Source organism: Calonectris borealis, chromosome Z, assembly GCF_964195595.1.
Source record: "Calonectris borealis chromosome Z, bCalBor7.hap1.2, whole genome shotgun sequence".
In the NCBI taxonomy this organism is placed as follows: Eukaryota; Metazoa; Chordata; class Aves; order Procellariiformes; family Procellariidae; genus Calonectris; species Calonectris borealis.
The window spans coordinates 65,621,389-65,643,316 of NC_134352.1; the positions used below are offsets into that span (position 1 = coordinate 65,621,389).

The 21,928-nt window shown below is 35.1% G+C and overlaps 1 protein-coding gene across 1 annotated transcript in view; it reads left to right on the top strand.

Annotated features, from left to right (window-relative positions):
- The window catches only part of PDE4D (phosphodiesterase 4D), a 534,058-nt gene that overhangs the window by 81,541 nt on the left and 430,589 nt on the right, over positions 1-21,928 (top strand). The window contains exon 2 of the mRNA XM_075137366.1: positions 1,929-2,164. Within this exon, the coding sequence (XP_074993467.1) occupies positions 1,929-2,164 (236 nt within the window). The remainder of the gene's footprint in view (positions 1-1,928; positions 2,165-21,928) is intronic.

Sequence of the window (21,928 nt, forward strand, 5' to 3'; positions counted from 1 at the left end):
TTTTCAGCTTTGATATCAGCATTTTTCATTTCTTGCAGAGCTATAATTAATTTCATTATTATTTTTTAATTTATTCAGCTGTATTGAATATCCAGTATGCACACACTGAAAATACAAGCCTGAAGTTAAACTTTTCCCTGGATGACTATAACACATTAATTCTTGTAGTATTTTCACAGTGATTGATTTTGCTGTTGATTTGCTTCAGAGGACATGCATTAATGCATACCATTTTATAATCTTTGTTTTCTTAAACTACATTACAGCTAGATTAAGAAAAATAGCTAAATTATGGATTTAGATTTTGTGATTAAAAATTTAATTAGAAATAGTTAGCTCACAGCAACTGCTCAAGCTCTGAGTATAAATGGAGCTTATTAATATTACTCATCATGAAAGATGTTTCATTAATGGTTCTCCCTGTGCGCATGGAATAAATAAATTGCCATGCAAGTTTTTTTGCAGATGTGCATCTGTCCTCATGAGACAGGTCAAACTGAAGGCCATGTCTGTGCTGTAACTGAAGGTGTGACTGTAAATTTTGGGCATAGTCTAGCTTGCTTTATTTTATATACCAAGTATACCACAATATACATGTGAACTTGGGTTTGCCACACCTGACGTAGGTGGAATAATATATAGCTATATATGCTGTATTCCTAATTCTTAGTTTAGATGTAGAAAATCTTTAGACTTGCTCACAACTTGGGTTTCTTCACAGGAAAGTAATCAAGGCAATAGGTGCAGACAGTGGTCTCTGCGCTAGGAAATTTATCAAGTAATGGTAAAAGACTTTGTGTAAGACATGGAGAAAAAAAGCCAATTTCTTCTCAGAGTATCAGTGCTCTCAGAAAAGCGATTATTTGAGAATTTTCTCTCACAATGGTGAGCTGTTTGTTAAAAGCTCTGAAAACTTTCTGAAGAAATGTTCTCCTTTTTAAATCAATATCAGTTAAAGATTTATTTCCTGGATTGTCTGCCATTCTTCCATGGCCCAGAGAATATTACCAGCGGTTTAAATGATTAAATTAAAAATAACATTTACTAACGTTTAGACTTAAGATTTCATTCGGGCCTGACCTTCAGAGGTTCTAATTATTCACTGTTTCTAAGCACTGCAGTGGTTGTTTTAAGTACTCATCACTTACTATTAGCATGAAATTACTGTGAGCAAGAGAGAAAGATGGGAGTTGGGACAGCTGAGAGAATTTAAGGTGAATTTTCTCCTGTCGAGAGGTGTATAGTTGCAAATCTCTGACTACTATGTTTATTTTATTTTATTATTGGTATTTGGACTCTCACTTCTTCCAAAAGTTAGATAACTTGTAGGGAAGAAAGCATATTGTGGGAAAGAAATTTTTCTAATATTTTCTAAAGAAATTTTTCTAATTTTTTGTCCCCTGTTCAGGTATGAGTACGTATTTTAGATAGCAGTGTGTTAATCTCATCATAAAATAGCTTTCTGTTTGCTTTTAAAACCCCAAACTATCTAAACCCTAGAAACTTTTTATTGCATTTTTCATTCTTTTTCATTTTCTCAATAATGATAATAAAGTATAAATAAGAAACTAGCTTATGGAAAAGAATTAAAAGAATTAAAAACTCTTCATCATAAATAAAGCAAACTAGATGCCAAAGTGACTGCAGCTAGGGAATCGAGGGAACGCTGGGAGCCCAGGAGAGAGCTACCGGGATGGTCGGGGCCTAGAGCACGTGATCAGTGATGAGCGCTTGGGGGACTGAGCTTACTTAGTCAAGGGCCCCTGCTTGGGAGGTTCAGATTGAACGTCAGGAAAACCTTCTTCATGAGGAATGTGGTGCAGCACCAGAGCAGGTTATCCACGGAGGCTGGGGAATTTCTGTTGTTGAAGGTTTTTTGAGTTTAGACAAAGCCGTGGCTGATAGGTATTTTTTTGCCTTGATCATAGGTTTCAGAAGAAGCTCTGCATCGCAACACTGAGGACGAAGAATCTTTCCAGGCAATGGAGCCCTATCTTGTGCGGAGATTATCATCCCGTAACATCCAGCTTCCCCCCCTGGCTTTCAGGCAGTTAGAACAGGCAGACTGGGATAAAAAGAATGATACCGAGACTATCCCAAGACCCACGACTCTTCCACTGAGGATTCCTCCTCTGATTGCCATTACCTCTGCCGAGTCCAGCAGGTAAGGTCCAGCAATTTCTTCTTGATTCAACATTTTCAGTGGCAGGTGCAGGACAGCAGATGCTGCTTCTAGGACAGAAGTTTATTTCTTTTCTAAATCCCCTAAATAAGTGAAAAAGACAAATAGAATATTAATATGTAAATTTCTGGCTGACACTTGATAATACTTCTTGTAATCCTTTTGGTCATGTCTAAATACAAACACTAGAAAACATTTTCTCTGAACATCGCTAATACTTTATATTCAGAACGAAGACTTCTGGAGGCTTGAATAACCCCTTTTTTCTTATTATAATAAAGATAGGAACCTTTTTATACACAGAAAATTTTTTACATGAAAGAGTGCCAAAACAAGTTTCAAGGAATCGTGAGAGGATTTTGCCTGCTACTGTATATCTGTATTATTTGTTATGTAAATAGTTGAACATATTTGGTTATAGTGATTTGTATTATAGTTTCTTCATATTACATCTGTGACTTCTTATATCATGCACGTTTTCTAGAGCAACATTTCCCCTTCTTAAATGTTTCTGATGCAATCCTATTTTCTGCTTTTATTTTCCAAAATGTGAATTGTTTAGTACAAAATTGTTGCTTACAGTGGTGAAGGCAGTGGAGCCATTTGGCAACCTAAGAATATACAAGGAAAAGGAAAGATGAACACACTGAGAGCTGAAATGCAGGACTTAAGAACTTTTTGCCAGATTTTCAGAGGGAATACTGTATTCTGAATAATGTAGCTGTGAAAAGAATGTAAGACGTGTAGTACGTGAGGAAAAGCATAAGTATTCAGTAGGGTTCTATGGCAAAAACCATCTATTACTAACAAAACTTATTTCCATGTGGATATCTTTATTTTTGGAATAGGTGAGACCAGTTCTTCAAACATGCTCATAGAAACACAGACTACACCCATAAAAGCATGTAAACATTTAGATTGTTCACAGATGTAAATACTATTTGGAGATAAATATAATGAAGATAGGTTGGTGTCTTGATTTTTCTGTTTTCTATCCATGGAAGCTGGAGAGAAGATAGGTCTGAGATATGGAAGGAAAATAAGTATAGGTGGAATGATTACAGTTCACATTCCTGGCCTTTCTAAATTTCAGAGTATTTGGCTTTGAAACTTCAATAATATTTGGGATGACCTGTGTAAACTGTGTAATACACAGGAGGTACTCTGTGTTCTGTTAGTTTTAGTAACATGGACTGAAAAAAAAAATGTCCCTGATGTGGTAGAAAGTCAGAAAGCTGAATGAAAAACATTATGTCTATCCTATGAAAAAGTCTAAGTGATTACAGACTTCTGGAGACTGCACTATTTTCTAGGCTGGGTTCAAATATGCAAGAGCAAGACAGTTTGAAGGGTATTCAAATAAATAACAAACCTAAAACATATCAGTTGTTATGGGTAGCTATCTGCTGTACTCAGAGGATGATCACTTCTGTGAGAGGCTTCAGTGTGGCTAAGAATCTGTCCTGGGCATTAAGAGATAACTTTGTACCCTGCCTATGCCATTCATTCCTGTGATTGGTAGAATGTGTTTTGAAACTGGACAAAACAAGATTTATCTACAAGTAAGTTTATTTCTGTGAGAGACAGGGAAATAGCAGATCTACAGATTGTTGAATGGAGCTGCCAGGCTGTTTAAACAAACAAACCAACCCAAACTGAACACAACAGCAGAAGCAATTATAATTTTGATGTTTCTTTGTAATATAAAATCTTTAGCTTTTATGATTCTTTCTTAGCTAAAGAGCACTTATGCTGCTACAGGAAGAATATTATTCAGGAAATTAAAATTCTCTAGATGTTTAGTGCCATTTTTCAGTTGTTAGCGCTCTCAAGCAGCTATGCATTTCCCGTTTACACGCTTGTAATGCCAGCTGAACAGCTGGAGAAAGCTATCCTTTTATCCAGCTTCTTGTCTGCACAAGTACACAAACTTATGGGACCTGTTATGTCTGTGGAAATACAGCTTACCTCCATTGCCTTTGAATGTATGGAAATGTGCAGTTGAGAAAAGGAAGCCAAGGTGTGGGTGGGAGACAGGAGTATTCTCTGTCTTCAGTGGGTAGGTGAAGGTAGAAGAGCATTTGGGTCATGGAAACTCATTCTGAGGTGGAAGAATTTCACCACTGAAAACGTCTTAAATTACAAATATATGTTTTTGGAGGAATATGCTAAAAGATCCCAAAGACGATAGCATTATAAAGCATCTTATGCTGTGATTTAAATACCTGGAATGTGCAAAACTAAAACCAGTGACACTGGATATTTAAAATAAAATATGCATTCCATTCCTAAACACGCACATACACATGCACACGCACACACTACCTTTTTCATTCCCTTTTCTTCTCTCTTTTTATCTTTATGATGTCTCAGGGTTGTTTCTGGTTTTATGTTAGTTTTGTAGAGGAATGAGCTACACTAATTCAAACAAAGCTTCTCTTTTTTTAAAAAAAACAGTAGAGTAGATGAAATACTAGAAAGTAGATATTCCGTAATGTTTTTCTAAACATTTCACACTTTGTAAACTCTTACTCTTCTGACTCAAAGGAGACATCACAGTGTCTTGTCATTCCTTTCACCCTTCTTGTTTCTTTCCATGCATACAGGGAGCCAGATTCTGATTTTTTTTTCACCCAGGTTAAACTGAGACAATAATAAAGATTGTCATTAAGATGAAGGATTTATGTCATATATTGAAGTTTCAGACGCAAAATCGCTGACATGAGCTATAAAAACAAGTGTTTGCAAATTGATAGACTGAGGCTGCAGCTGGTAGCAACAGTGACATTTATGAAATGTAACAATTGCCAGACCTTCTATGGGGAGGATTAGAAACAGGCAGGCAATTGCTTTGGATATTTCAGTTCTTACTTTTTTTTTTTTTTTTTTAATAAGCAATATATTTAGCCTATATATATAGAATATTAAATGTGATATTTTACTGTAAGCTAGGATATTTGGAGTGTGCATATGTCCACATGCTTTAAGTTTTGCCAATTTTCCTCAAATAATTGTAACTAAGTTTATCAACAGTTTTGATGTAGGTAACAGCTATGATGCCATTTAAGATGGGATGCACAGATAGGAAGGGATTAACAGCAGAATACTTTTGCTTGTGCCAAAGCAGCTGGTATTAAAAGGGTGGGGGAGTGTTATACATGGGAACATATTTGTTTCAGGAGATTTAAAGCATTTGATCTTACCTTCTTTATAACCATTTCAAAGAAGGTTTACATTCCTCTATATTTGTTTTGCCCAATAGCCACAGTTCCCACCCTGATTAAATACTCAAGTAAATATTTATATTATGATAGTAAGTGTGATACTGTAAATTTGATTTCTTCCTTCAAAACACTTGGGTACAATTTAGGACAGTTGGTCAAATCTATATGTAATGATGGAATTGATTTGTTCACAGCCTCCTGAAATATGATGAAAGTCTCTTTGATCTTCCTTGTTATAGAAACTATCACTTTGCCTTGTTTAACCCAGAAGAAGAGATGGGATAGGAGAAGATAGGATAGGATATAGATATTCTTGAGCTGGCTGGACCAACATTTGCTGGACACTATGAAGTGCAATGGCACGTATATATATATACCCCACTCTCAATGGTACAGATCCAAGGTGTCAGAGGCTGATGTAGTCTATTGTTTTCCCTTTAAAGGATAGTTTTTTCAGTGTTAAAGCAGTAAACTACCCCAGTTGTTGCTGTAATTCTTCTGTCCTCTTAATACATATGACTGACATAATATCATGTAAACTCCAGAAATGTAAGAGTGTATAATGTACTTGAACACTTAATTAAAAGGGTTATTTGAAAGTAAAAAGTTATTTTGGAGTTGAGATGTGGTTAGAAAGGCTTTCAGTATAGAAATATATAAAATAATTTTTTGTGTTTCATTTAGTTATCTGTAATTCTCTTCTTACTGTTTACCCTATTCTTTGTTCAAACATCATTTGGGAAAGATTATTATAATTATACAACATAAGATCTATTTTAAATTGCTTTTATATCGCTTATGTACAACTGAAACTGTGTATATTAGTGTGTTTATGAAACTCTAGGGAGCTACAAGAATGATTTACATGATAGTTAATCTCTGAAATATCTTTTTTCAATGTTCCTTCTGTCCTAATTTATCAGTTTTTCCTTAAGTTAAGTTCTGTGGATTAAATAGGCACTGTACTGCTTTAAAACTTCTGTGTTTTAGTATCCATTAAAGAAGCAATCAAAACTCTCTGTTTTGATAGAATAAATCAGATAAAAACTTGATTTAAAATTATCCCCAGTATATTATTTATTTTAAAAACATTATAAACATGAGCATATCCTCATGTCATCTTTGGGACATCAGTTAGTGAGCAAGCAGTGTTATTTTCATTTTATGCATAGGAAAACTTGCATGCGAAGGAGTAGTGCAACTGGCCAAGGCTACAAAACAAACCAGTAATCAAACTATGAACTATGATTCAAGAGTTTTTGGCTCCTGGTTTTGTGTCTAAAACTACCTGTTAGAAAGCTGAGGATGGAGCTTGGGAAAAAAAGAGTTGCCTCAAGTTTATCTCAACCTTTAAAAATAAAGTTAGTATGTCAAGGGGAATTTTACTGACCGCGTCTGAGAAGGTTTTTAATTGTTATTAGTAGGAGTTAAACACATAACTGTTGTTATACATCTGGACTCACACTGAACCTATGTTTCTATCATACTGACTCAGTCTCATTGAACTCTACCTGACTGCAGTATCTGTTACAAAGAAAAGCATATTTAATTAGTGCAGAAACCAAAATTGAGTCAGCATTTAAGCTCAGATCTATCAGCGGGAAAAATCAGTGGGAATTTGTGAGGTTAAGTGGACGTTAGAAGCCTTAATATTTTGTGGTATCCAAGCCCTGGCATTTAAGAGAATCTTCTGTCCTGATGACCAGCATCAACAATTTTTATTTTGCTATACGTTCTGGAATCATTTTGGAGAACAACCTAAAAATAATTCTGTTGGTCAAGACTTGTATTGACTAGGTGCTGAGGAGAGGTAAGGAAGCTATGAGGATGGCAGGTCCCATACCAGAATACTTGCATAATAGTAATTCTTAATATCTGTGGAAGGCTTCAGATCTCACGCTTATCTCCAGCCCCTCATGTCCCAAAGAAAAGGATTATTTTAATTTGTGCCTAGCATTAAATTCATGATTTAGATCTGATGCACAGGTAGACTATGGAAGACAGCAGGTACTGTGTCCAGTCCCGCATTATTCATTCTGAAATCCTTTTTAAAAATCAGAATTTTGATCAAATGCTACCATTTCGTTCAGCAGTGGTAAAATTTTTAATTTTTCAATAATAAAAATGACCTCTTTGCCCTTTGAAATCATTATTTATATAGCATAGACTGGAAACAGACATTACTGTAAATTGTGGATGAATAGTGTATGTGTGCATATATTTTCTAGTTTAAGAAAAAAAGGTACAATTACTATTTAAAATAGGCATTTTAATCAGCAGAGATATCTGAAAAAATCTAAAACATGGTATAGTTCTCTTTGACTGCAGGGTTATATATTAGCAGATAAAGTTTGAGATAAACTTTTTAAAAGTCAGGTAACAGCCGGTAGTAGTCTGAGCTGAGGTTATTTTTTGCCTTTGCTGAACTTTATATGATTCCTGTCATGCCATTCCTCCAGCTTGCCAAGGCCCTGTAAACGGCAGCTCTCCAGTGTATCAGGTGCTCCCACCGTTTTGGTGTCATCTGCAAACTTGCTGAGGGTGCATACATCTTACTGTCCAGATAGTTGTTGAAGATGTTAATCAGTCTTGCTCCAGTATTAACTCCTGGGGAACTCCATTCTTACCTAGCTGCTGCTTAGATTTGGAACCACTTGCCCACTATCTTTTGAGCCTGATGGTCCAACTAGTTTATTGTCTGCCTTGCAGTCCACTCATCTGGTCCATATCTTTCCTGCTTGGCTACAAGGTTTCAACAAAATTTTGTCAAAAACCTTGCTGCTGCTGCTCTTGTCTTTCACAGAGCCAGGAATTTCTTCATGAAAGGGAATTGGGTTCGCCACATATGATTTGCCACTCGTAAATTTATGCTGAGTGTTCCCAATCTCTTCTTGTCCTTCATATGCTTAGAAATGACTTCCAAGAGAACTTGCTCAATAACCTTCCCAGGATCTAAGATGAAGTTGGAGCAGCCTGTAGTTCCCCAGGTCCTCTTCCTCTCCCTTTTAAAGACGGTCTTACCATCAGACCTTTTCAGGCCACTGGGGACCTCTGCTGATCACCACAACTTTTCAAAGATGATAAATAGAACATGGCCTCACAAAGACATTGACCAGCTTTGTCAGCACCATTGGATGCATCCCACGTGCAGGGATGTGAACGTGACCGATTAACTTAAGCAGAACATAATTTGATCTTTCCCTACAGTGAGTGGTACCTTCTACTCCCCCAAACTTTCCTTCTGGACAAGGTGGCCTGGGAGGCCTGAGAGCAGACCTTGTCAGTAAAATAAGGCAAAGAAGGGTTTGAGTACTTCATCCTTTTCCATGTCCTTCATCACTTCGTGGCCTACTCCATTTGGCAGCAAGCCCACATTTTCCTTTTCTTCTTTTTGCCATTGATGTACCTTTTTGCTGCCCTTCATCTCCATTGCCAGGTTCATCTCCAGCTGAGCTTTGATTTTACTGATGCCATTCATGAAAAGCCAAGTGATGCTTCTGTATTCCTCTTTACAAATGTATTTCTTCTTCCACCTCCTGTATGGTTTTTTTTTTGCATTTCATCTCTATCAGAAGTTTCCTGTTCAGCCAATTTGGTGTCCTACGGTTGTTTCTAAGCCCTTAATCACAGTTTATCCAGCATACTACAGGAAAGTGAGTCACTGGCTGATTATGTAGGATTTTAATGATAAAATATTATTTTAATTTTCAATTATTATTATATTCCTGAATGCATTCCATAAAAAGGAGGGATTTCTTAATGTGACTACATTCTGTTCTCTGTTTTTGCATTCACATAATTTGGTGCTGCTGTGTTAAACATAGTAGGAGAGACTGTTTTCTTGTTTCATGGCTGATTTGATTGTAGGTATAAAGAGACCGGTCATTTGCTAAGTGATCTCTTTAAATGATTTCTCCTGTTGATTATTTCTGTTGCTCACTTATCTGCTTAGATAATTGTTGGTGCCAAGATCTACAGCTGCAACGGCTCACCTTGCAAGGGAAAGCTCAAAAAGTAAAAGATTGCTTCTAATTATAATTGATTAAAGTTGCAGTGAGGTAGGGGAAGGCTGGGAATTCATTAAGATCAACTTTACTTTCTGTAGCATAAGTGGAAGAAGTATTATGTTAATATTTTTTAAAAGATTTCTACTTTTCAGGTATTGTCTTTTTTTGAGCAGTTAACCAGTAAAATAGTTATTTTGTTAAAATATTTCTTCAGGCAATCAGCCAAACCCAAGTCCACATGCAATGTTTGATTCACTATTGAAAAAGCAGTGTGAAAAGAAATGCATAACAAAATAATCTCTTAATATATACTTTTTCACTACATCATACTAATGTCAATTTAGAGATGACAAAAGAAATCAGAAAGCTTATCCAATTAGAGGAATACATAGTGTCTTCCTTACGAGGATTTTTTAATGTTGGAAATTGTCACTTTAGATTAGCTTCACTATTGAAGATGTCTTGGGCTCTTTCTGATTTGCATTTCAATCATCCCTACAGCAGCAGCTTATAAATACAAACAAGAAACCTACTGGACCCTCACAGGCACATAAAACTGAGGGAAAGACAGGAATCACTTCAAGAGGGTGATCCAACCAACAGCTGTGGGTGAATCCAGCCTTTAGGACAATTCCATCCAAGCTGTCTTGGCCTGGAGTGACATGGTGAACCATTGAAGGACAGCATAGAGCAGCTCAAAGGCACCTCATGTAGTTGTGTGCAGAATAGTGCCTAGCATCTGAGCAGTCAATGCATACTTGGGAGAGAGAATCAAAGTAGAAGCATATTAATTCTGAGCATTTATGTGACCCAATTCTGAACATTTATGTGGCAGGTCTGTGTGCACAGTCACTGTTGTATCATCTCAATTAAGGCTGATTACAGGCTATATTTTTTCTCATCCGTTCCTTTCTCTAAATCAGCAGAAGCGACAAGGTGGTGCACTGGCAAAGGATCTGGGCTATGCAGCAAATCAAGCTGTTGTCAGCATTCCTTACCTCTCTTGCTTCAGTATAATTCTGTGTGGAAACAAGCATCTTATCACATAGCCTAAAAATTAATACACACAATTCATAATAAAATTGAATGCTACCTTATTACCTTGTTCTATTTATAACTTAAAACATACTGGGCTAAGGAAATCCTCTGAGAAGAAAGTTGATGGATTTGGGGAGGTTACTTGGGAAGGTCTGCCTTGGTGAGCATATTAGCTATGCCTGTTCTGCTCTTTCTTTTGTCAGGTACCTGCTCATGGCCAGTATGGGTTACAGCATGCTGGCTAGAAAGACTCTTGGTCTGGCTAAGTATGGCCATTCTCTCATAAAATGGATTGTAATAGTTTCTTTTTTCTAGACCATTGTCATCTGTTCATAATATGCATTCCTTCAACTTGATTCTGCAGAATTTTTGTCTGTGTTCAGACCATTAGGAACTATAGCTTTACTAATAAAATTATATTTGTATGTAAGCATATGCATAGTAAGGCTTTCGTTTATGTTATGATTTGGTGAGTACAGATTTAGAATTACAAATTTAAGTTATATCTTTTGAACATATTTCCAATAACATTCCACATTACTAGCAAATGATGCAGTTACTGCAGAGTCCAAATCTCACTTTCGAATTTGAACATTTAACACCTTTGAGGATTGCTGTTTAAATAGTGTACAACATCACATCCAAATATATATATAGAATATTTCAAATAGTGGTGGTAAGGCATTTCATTTGCAGAATTAGAGAGTATTGGAACAGAATGAACATTCTATAATGCAACACTTTTATCAAAATGCTGTTTCATTAAATGACACAATTTTTTGTTGAAACTGTATTTAGAGCAAAAAATTATTTTGTATTCTTACGGATGGAACTTATTTTTTCTCTTCACTTGAGCAATTTTTTTGATTTGAAAAATACAGTCTCTTATTAAATAGAAAGCTCAAAAGCAGAAAGTAAGATTTGAATTTATTGAGATCATGCTTTGATTCCCATTAAAAAATTTAAGAGGAAAATTCATAGAGCAGAGGATGAATAGTATTCCAGATTGGAACACAGGGAAATAAACGGGATTTTCTGGAAACAGGAGGAAGTTGATTTCTTCACAATTGTAATCAAAATGGTACTTTGAAATGATCAAGCATAGAAAGTGAATTCCATAGTTTATATTAGGTGTACTCTCTGAGAAAATAGCCTGTTAAGTACATTTACTTATCTACTGACTTTCTTTTTCTGTTTCTAGTCTAAGCCTCCAAACTTTCTTCTGATTCTTTTAAAAGTCCTAGTTACAGCTTTCCCTTTCACTTCAAATGGAGATTCAACATTAGTTCTCTGAAAAGTAATCGGATCAGATCCTCCTGAGACTTAAATATACCATAATTTTTGCTTTCCTTAAAATGGTCTTCTTTAAAAGAGGTAATGTCTATAAAAGAGAGAGATGAAAAGAAAGGACTTCAAAATTATCTTGCAAAAATATATGCGCAGATAATTTTTAGTTCTTGTAACAGCAAAGAAAATAGAAGAGCCAAGCCATGAAAGGCTCTAACTCTGGTTTTACCTCTTTCCCAGCAGTGAACCAATTTTATGAGATGTTTTTCATAGGTCTGTTGCTTGAACTTCTGAGTACAGAGTAAAAATGTGGGCCTTATCAGAGGATCTACTCCAGTGATAGAGTAAGATCTGGTTGACTGCTATTAGTTTCAACAAAATAAGTTTCTGTCCAGTCTCAAGTAATGGCTATGTAATGGTCTCATTCTGTTCTCTCTTGCCACATCCCTTCTAAACTATAATTTTCTTTAATTCAAAAGTAACTCTGGTCTTTTTTCTGGTATAGGTGACAGAATGATTAAATGAAACAGTTTAACAATGAGAAATGTGTGAATAGGGGGCTGCAGAATCTCTCGGACTCTACAATACAAGGTTTCATTATGACAGTCTGTGGCCTTATCAGGTCTAATGTGTTAGACACGTCTGCATGTCCCTAACAGAAAATAAATGTATGGTGATAATTTTTGATAGCTATGTGTGATCTAAAAATTCATTGAACATGCAGAAATTGAGACTTTTCAATGGAGACAAATCAGTAGTGTGGATTTTCAGCCGCTTTTATCTAGTTTTATACTCGAGCAATTGGATTTTTATGACAACTTTGTCTGAAAAGTTTGAGGGAGTTGTGTCTTTCTCTGACTGCAACCTTGCTGGAGCATTTCCTTCTTTAATTTCCTTCTGTTACTCTGTTTTGACTCATATCCCCTTTCTCCTCCAGATGTTTACATCTTTCTGATGCTTACAGGTGTTTACTATAATCTCTATCACTGTCTAAAACATCTGTTAATTATACGTATTCTGCTTTTCTTGGTCTGCCACTATGTAAGATAGTTCTTTTTCATGTTCTGTAACATTTTTGTAACTATTGCTCATCTTTGGCAGAAGACCTGAGTTCAATGTTTTTTGAAATTATCACCACTGGACATGTGCATGATTGATGGAGAACATTGAATAGACTGTATAAAGTAACTTATACAAAGTATCAAGTAACTTATATGATATTCAGCACCATGGTTTCCAAGCCATGTTATGATAATGAAATTATAGAAACTCTTACGCAATTCTGGAAAAAGAATTGTCAGCTTTTTCTTATGTAACGTAAATACAGCTGTGAATAGCACTTTTTTTTGTATATACAGAGAGAACTACAGCAAGATATTAAATAATCTGTAGTAAAACTTGATGTCATCCTAGTAATTTTCCTCAGTAAAAGGTCTAATCTGATTTTATACTTGAAAAGTAAAATGTGTTAAATAATCCTTAGCCCTAGATGTTTCTTTTGAGATGCTTCATTTATTATGTATACATGAATCAGTAGCAATTGCTCCTCTTCATCAAATATGAATATATAATTGTGCTTTTTAGTTCACAGATTAATTGGTATAAATTTGGACAATAACTATGCTTTTGTTGTCTTTATGCTTGATGCTAAAATTTCCTGATGTAGAATATACTTGCAAAGTCTGATTATTCTGCACATAGAGATAGTGGCAAAATCCTGTTTAATTAAATGCGGACAGGATGCGGCCTACACAGAGGAACTAAAAGCTGTGTGGGAGATTAATGTAAAGTCATCAGTAGTCTGAAGTTTCCTCTGGAGACTGTTCTGTAAATTTAGCCTTAATTGAAAACAGAGGAAAAAAAGATCTTAAGATTTTCTCTGTTAAATATAAATGACATGCTAGCTTAACGCAAATAATAATTATTTAAAAACTTACAGAATTATGATATTTTTATTGTAGTAGAGGAGGAAATCACCAAAAATGAAGGAGGTATAGAAAAGCCTTTAAAATCCCAGCATTAAGGTAATAACATAAAATAAGCAGTGTTGATTTCTCTGGTAGTTTAAAAATCTTTAAGCTCTTTATTAACATGCTTGTATTTCAGATGATTCATTGATTTCCTGGATAAACCAGAGGCTAGATGCACTCTGTCATTGTTTTTTAGAGAAGAGATACACGAAATAAAGTAGAAGTTGCTAACCTGAAAAGCAGCTGCATCATTGCAGGTCAATATACTCTAGAGTTAGATTTCTTTCAACACTGGTAGTACTGAACTTGTATTAGAAGCTTTTCTGTGGTTCTGATGACCTCATCTCTCAGAATTTTTCTTCTTGCCAAATACCTACTGAGTAATGGAATCATGGCTGTTGCATTTTTTGGGATCTCTGTTACAGCCATGAATAGAACCCAAGCATCCTGAATCCCAGTTCAAATGTAAGTGGCATTTGAATTACAGGCCGAGTTGAAGATCCATTATTCCTTTGATGCTCTTGGATATACCCGCTTGCCCTTACACAATAATTACTGACAGATGTGAAATCTGCAATTTCTGAGAAAGGTGAAGAATTGCTAGGAGCTGCTAGATGTAAGGGTTTTCCCTAGATTTGAGGACAGTCACTTTGATATTGGGTTATTTTACCTATCTTTGAGATACCTTGAATTTGGAAAAAAACCCAAACAACTGTTAAAAATAGTAGTAAGAGCAATCTACCAAAGACCAAGTAAAGCTGAACAACAGACTTCTTGACCTGTGATTAAAAAATCCAGAAAATTAAACACTAAACTTTTGAAGATATTTTAAGAAGATTGAGTAGGAGTAGCCCAAAATAATCAGGATAGTAAAGTCAGAGGACATGTATTTCGAAGATAATTGAAATACAATTGTAGATGTTGCAATTTTCTAAGAATGTTGGAGGTTTTTGCTTGCTTGCTTGAATATGTTCCTTGGGCAGCTAGGTAGCTAAGAATGATGAAGTCAGAGAGGTCCAAGCCTAAAACTTTTTAATTTGAATTTAGACTTTTGAAAAACTGCAGTGCAACTGACAATGCAACATTTTTTTCAGTCTCAGAGTGCCAGCATAGTCAGTGAAAAAATATTTGCAAAGCCTCTCTAGAATGCTTTCTAATGAACCCTGATGATAGTGCAGGACAAGAGACGTTATATTCATGGTAGTCCTGTAATACAGCAGTAGCAACTGCTACTGTCTTTTGCACCAATTAATGAGATGCTATTAGCATTACAATGAGAAGAATTGTTTTGGGAGCTCTCTTTTGTTTTTGAATCCTATTTAGAAATCCAATAACACAAATTTTTTTGCTGATCATCAGTGTGATTCCAGGAGGTAGGACTGGCAGCTTTAACACAGGGAATTCAGTAAATGCTATCTTGTTTGTTTAATTATAAATTAAAATAACTTTTAAAAATATAGATATCTTAGAAAGTTATTAGAAAAAACACCTACACTTCATACAAAATTTTGAAGATATTTGGAGAAATCTTCTCACTCTGCAAAACAAAGAGAGTTAAATTTATAAGCCAAGATTAATTGTGGTAAGGGTTTTGCCAAGAAGCACAGTGAAGACAAGCAAAGAAATCTCATGGAAAAGCTATGGTACCAGTTTTCTACCTTGTGTCAAGTCTAATAAAACGTGCATAGAGTATTACTGAAGTAACACAGAGTACTAAGGAACTGTGATATTGAGAATAAGTAAATGATGCTGTTGAAATTGTTTAAATTACCATCATTCCTCTCTCGTATAGCATTTTCCATAGGAAAGATGAAGACCGGTATGATGCTTAATAGCTGCATAGTTACTTAAACATAAACATATCTATTTTATGATGTACTTAACTAAGAATTAAGAGGGCATGTCACAACTATTGAAGAGTACAAAAAGCTGTAAAAAAGGTAGCATGGATAAAAGAAAACAAAGCAGGAGTATTGTTGCTACCAGTAGAGTGGTGTAAGAGTATGAACTAGAATCTGAACTTCACTTAGAGGATATAGTTGCATTTTTTTCTCTTGATGATTTCAACTGAAACTGCCCAGCACTTTCTATTTATGACAGCATTTACTGTCAGCACTTATTTCAGTAATTAAAGCAGTAAGTGGTTTATGATTTCTTACCCAGTACTATATCTCAGTCAGAGAAATCATAAGTATTGAGCTACAGGTGGTGGGTTTTCCCTCAACATTAAATGAATATCAGCTATCCATCATGAATAAGATCCAAACCAGATGATTTCATTGCCTAAGTGATCAGTGGCACTCAAAGTCCTGATTCCCTGAAGTATGAGCTGTTTGCTGGTTTGCAGAACCTGAGGACAGAACTTAGTACTCCATGTTTTATGATACCTAGCAGATTGTAAGAAAATAAACCTGTACTTAATTTATTCTGTAGGTAGATATTGCAATATTCATTGCTTCCTACAAGAATGTAGATTACACAAGTTTTTGCAAAAATATTCATGACCAACTTTTTATGTGTATGGAAAGCTGCTGTATTGTACATGAACACACTAATGATACTGAATATATAAACATTTCTTTCTTTGAAGCATTCACTTTTAAAAAAATATCGAGACTCTCAACCTCCAAACCACCAGTAACAAAAAATGCAATGATAAAATCTCACCAGTATTCCCCATTAATCCTGAGATGTTAATCACATTCTAACAATAACGGCTAGGCACTGATAGTTTCCACTGTCTCCGACCCCATCTTAATCTGTTTTCAAGTACAAATGTAACATGTCCTGATTGCACTGGACCATATTAGTACAAGCAGCATGTAGTCACACTGCTCTAAAAGAGGTAATAATTTCTAAGTCTACTATTCTTGCCTCTGTAAGGCTCCGTTGATGAGATAGAGGGGAAGCGGGGCAACAGTGCTTCAGTGAACGCTGACCTGAGAGAGACACAGCTGGGAATGGTTTCAGAGTTTCTCCTCTTTGTGATTGCTGCTTGGATAGTCACAATCTGGCTAGCATCCCTATAGGATTTATAAACCCAGCAAATATCAAGCAGAAGCTCAGCTTCTGGTTTTTTTTAAAGGAGTGAAAAGTAGTTTTTAATCATTTAATCTTTCTCTATTTCTCTCTGCTTGAAAATGCTGGTGAGAGGAAAGAGAGGGTTGAAGAATATGATGTGGGTGCTAGCTGAAGTGATAAGATAGGATCAAAGCATTCCACCATTTTTGTAAAATAAGTAACTTGAAAAACATGGCATTTTACTGCGCAAATGGTTGTCTGTGAGATCTTTCACATTTGTCTCTGGAGGGCAGTACTCTTCTTATGCAAGTGATTCATTTGACAAATGTGAATTTTTAGCCAATGAATTTCATATTTTCAGAGCATAACTAAAACTCATATATTATACAGGCTACAGGCAAATATTGCAATTCAAATAATGTTCACTTGTAGCTCAAATACGAGCTGAATAATCCAAGTTTCAATGAAGACAACAGAAAAACCTCTCAGTGGTTCTAGCTGGAGGACTACCAACCTAAAATGAGCTAGGCTTAGTAAATAAAGACATTCATATCACCAGGATATTTTCAGTGAGTATAAGATGCACAAGTAACAAATGACAATTATGATAAATAACACTTTAAAACTTTTTTTATATCTCAAGTTAATATCCTTCAATAAAGGCCTTTACTTTGGAGAGTTACAGATGGGAAATTAAATTGGCAATATTCACACTCACTTACCCGCATTAATGAATGCTACTTTCCCCTCTATCCTTCATTTAAACAATAAGTAATCCACTGACATGTAAAATTACATTTTACTGTTCAAACTGTTAATATTTTTGATTCACCAGAAGCAAGTAATTAAGAAACTTTTTACTGGAAATATAATTTGTTAAGATAATTTACATCTATATGATTTATTTGTTTAAAAATAATTTATTGAAAAAATGACTGATACTGATTCCTGACTTTCTAATTTAAAAATATGTAGTTTCTGCTATGTTAGAGATTTCAACACTTTAATTAGTTTCAATTCATCATATTTTAGATTTTGGTCTGTGTCTGACAAAGTTAAGATTAGGTACATGTTAATTAATCTGTCCAGTAATTGAAATATATTATACAGGAGAACGTAATTTTCTTTTGAAGGCTGTTTCCAAGAAGCAAATAAATTCTATTATTCATTCTAACAATGGTGGATAGATCTACTGCTTTACTTAAAAAAAAAAAAAAAAAAAAAAAGAAATCCAGAAATATTTTTAGGAACTTTGAGAGTAATTAACTGAAATCTATTGACATCAGCCTTTCCATTCATTTGTCTTCTTACTACCTGGGAAGGGTCAACTGATATACCGGTATTGCTCTTCCTGCAAAGTAACCATTCTAAAGCTTATTTTTAAAGCATTTTTACTTTTACTCTCTATCTGGCTTGACAAAGTTGGAGAAAACTGTTAAAGCTTATGTGAGAGCTTGAAGAAATTAAGGGGATGTAGACAGGAAAGCATATACTTAAAAAAGAGTTATTTCAAGGTTAGCCCTATCAAAAATATTGGTTCAGTTGAATTAGTGGAATACCTAGTACCCTTTTTTGTCTCTTTAAGAGAACTTAAATAGCAGAAATATTTCATATTGGAGGGGGGTTCAGTAATCCAAACCCTCACTAGAAATTATGAAACTAATTAAGACAATGAGTAGCTAGCTTCAGATATGGTTTGGGTAATATAAAGGAGCCAAAGTATTATACTGCCTAGTTCTGAATAAACATATTAACCAGCTGTATCCAAAAGCACAATCTTGACCAATTAGAATTTGAATGGTCTTGAATTTTCTAGCACCTTTTTCAAGAGATTTGTTAAAACTTGAAATCATGCAAAACTCATCTACCTTGGAGTTTGATTAAGCACTCCAGTTCTTTTTTTTTGTTGTTTTGGAAATTTTTCCTAGTGTTTGTTAGTCCAGTATGGTTTCATGCTTTTTCACTGAGAACTGAGTGAAACTAGGTTTGAGTGAAGTTTGCTTTTAACTTGTAGGCTTTCTCGTTTGTAGAAGTCAGAATAAAATTAAGAGGGCTTAACGCTGTGCAAGTTATAGGAATTAAATGCTCCTCAACGCCTGCAAACTGAAGTCACTATGTTTCATATAAGTGTACCCTTAACAAAATATCTTGGATGCCACCCACGTTCCTCTGCTTGAAGTGTGCAGATCAATAATTTGACTGATAGACTGGAAAATAAACTGGAGAAGTACCTTTATCCTTCACACCTTGTTCAAAATGGGCTAGATTCTCACTTTGTGATTTTTCCAGATCAATGGATGATGTGTAGTTGTATTATTCAGGAACTACTCTGGAAACAAAGTTTGAATCAAGGTAGCACCATCCCCTGTTGCTACAAAAGGAAGAAACTCCACAGGGCCTCTCTCGGGGCTTATGCTTCATTTAATCTGCTGTTGTGGTGCAGTGGAGAAGAGGAGGTGGTGGGAAGAGCGCTAACTGTGCTAAATCCCTCCTCTCTTGCTCCTGTGCTATCCAACTGGGAAAGTAATAACCGTTGCTGTTGTTTCCTCCTCCAGCTGCAAAACAAGGCACTCAAGGGAATGTTTTTAAGATCTGCCCCCCTTTTTACTTTCAGTAATTATATAGCACTAGCGAGAATCTAGCTTGTGATTTTCAGTGTGCTTCTGAAATAGACTGAGCCTTTGCTCGTTGCTCCAGGTGGGAGGCTATATGAAATTGTGATCTTAGAGGGTGCAAAATGCCTTTCATCTCAGTCAGCTCAGCTTTTCATCAGTAGAGCTCTGCATCAGCCTGGAGGTGTCAAAGCCCAGGCTTTAGCTGTGTCTGTCCATGTACCTGCAGTATCAAACACATGGTTCTTACATACTTGACAGACTTTAAATTACCTGGGTAAGATGAGAGGGTTGGCTTTGTGAGTCAGGATATTTCTCTTCTGTGAGAATTAATTTGGTATTTTACCACACTTGTTCTAAGAAAAGTAGATCTTTGAATCAATTGTGACTGAACACAGGGAAAATTAAAGAACACTCAAAAATATCATCTGTAGGGTAATAAATTAAACATTTTAGCTATGCTTATGTATAGAAGGCACTAGATTAGACAGCTAATGAGATTACAGTGTTGGGTTTTTTTGAAAACTGGAAAGTGTTATTGCTCACTAAAAAACTATATCAAAAATAAGTCTCCATGGAGCTACCTGCAGGAATATCTTTCTGCAAACTGGAAAAGCAGCCTTCCTAGCAGGTGATAAGCATCAAACCTGCATAATTATACAGTTCTAGATTAATCCCCCTTTTATCATGTTAATAGTAGTTTTAGTAGAATTAAATTAATTCTATTAATTTAGAATTAAATTTAATAAAATTAAATTATTACAATTAATAATTGTAAATTATTAATTTACAAAAGGCATTCAACAAAAGACTACTGATTGCTAATTTCTCTCCGCAATAGGATTTCAGAATATATATTGAAATAGATACAGTGCTCTTACCGTAACTGTCCCTTCATTTGCAAGGGTAAAGTTGTTCATGATTAATGTGAATACATTCTACAAGTAGATTATGTGAGACTTAAAAGGGTATGTTCTTGTAATATTTTCTTTTTCTACGATTTGTAGTTCTACATCTAACAACATATTCTATATTTAATCAGATCTCTCCTTTTTAAAGCACTCAATTTTTTCCTCTTTAATAATTTATATTTTCAATTGATTTATGGAATGATAATCTGCTGAATTCCTTTTCCATTGCTAGCAGCAGGAATGTGTTTCTGCTTCATGAGTCAGGCATGATAAAAAAATTTATATGAACAGCTAGTGACTGTCCACTGTATCTGAAATTCAACCTTATTGGACTTAAAAGAACTCAGTGAAACTCTATGGTTATATGTAAAATATAGTACAGTTTCTTAAGTGCTATTGTGCTGAATTATAACAGGATTACTATCAGTGCTGTAGTCAGTGGTGAATACTACTGAACAAAATTTATTACCATCTAACATGCATGTTTCAGCATTGGTTCATTTGTTATACAGACAATGCAAGTAATTTTCTCTCACTTTACCACTGTTTACAAGGTATGTAAACTATTACAGAAATATCTTCTCTGACATGAAGTGGGTGGACATTATTAGTTTCCTAATGAAATTGCTGTATATTTTCTATTCTGATCCAGTTATACTTGTTATCTCCTTAATATATTGACCTTCAATGTTATGTTTTTATCTCAATTTTGAATGATTTCTATTGCACTTAGACATCATACTTCCCTTACAGTCAGGCGAAAAATAGAATACAGTGGTTTGTAAGGACTGCATGTCTTTTTTAGTCCAGGAATGAAGGGACAAAATAAGATGCTCCCAATTATTTTCTGTATGTCAGAATTACTTATCTTCACTGCAGTATTGTCATAGATATCTCTTAAGAACTGTAGTGGCATTCTGAAGGAGTAAGAGATACAACAGCTTATCTAGTACATTGTTAATGCTACCACCATCAGCTGAACAGAGCCTTGAAAATATTGTCAAAACCTTTGTAAACAAAGATATAAAAGCAAACAAAATTGTTATTTTTTGAACACTATTCTTTCAATTTTTCTAAGTATTTCTTGAAAGCGAGGACATGTTTTTAAAAAGAGATGTGAAAGGTAACTTAAAGTGGCATTTTCTTATGAGGTAAAATGTTACATTTTATTTTATGGATCTCTGCGCATTTTGGTGTGCTTTACACAGAGAGCTCTGAGATGCTAATACAAGGCTAATAGGTGGGTACAGCTGGAGCAGTAGTTCTCATATTCAAGCCTCAACTCGCTAGGGAGGTTTCAGTCTCCTGTAAGGAGGCTAAGGCAAGTTCCAGGAAAATGAAAAGAAACGTATTTTTCTAAATAATTTTCAGTTACAACTCTCAAAAGTAGAATGTTCCGTTGCTATTGAGTTTTCAGAAGACAGTACTTTTGAGGATTCTGTGGTGAAATAAGCTAGGCTAGTAGGAAAAAAAAATTACCTTGAATTCGTATATGAAATATGACAAAAAGGTATCATATACTTTTTTTTTTTTTAGATAAAGCTGCTAGGTCCCATTTATAGCATATTTTGCAGGGAAGTGTAAATATTCTATGCTTTAGGAACAAAATGTTCTGGCAGTGTCTTAGCACACCGGTGTAATAAACAACTGGGCATACACATGGGATTTTTTTATGA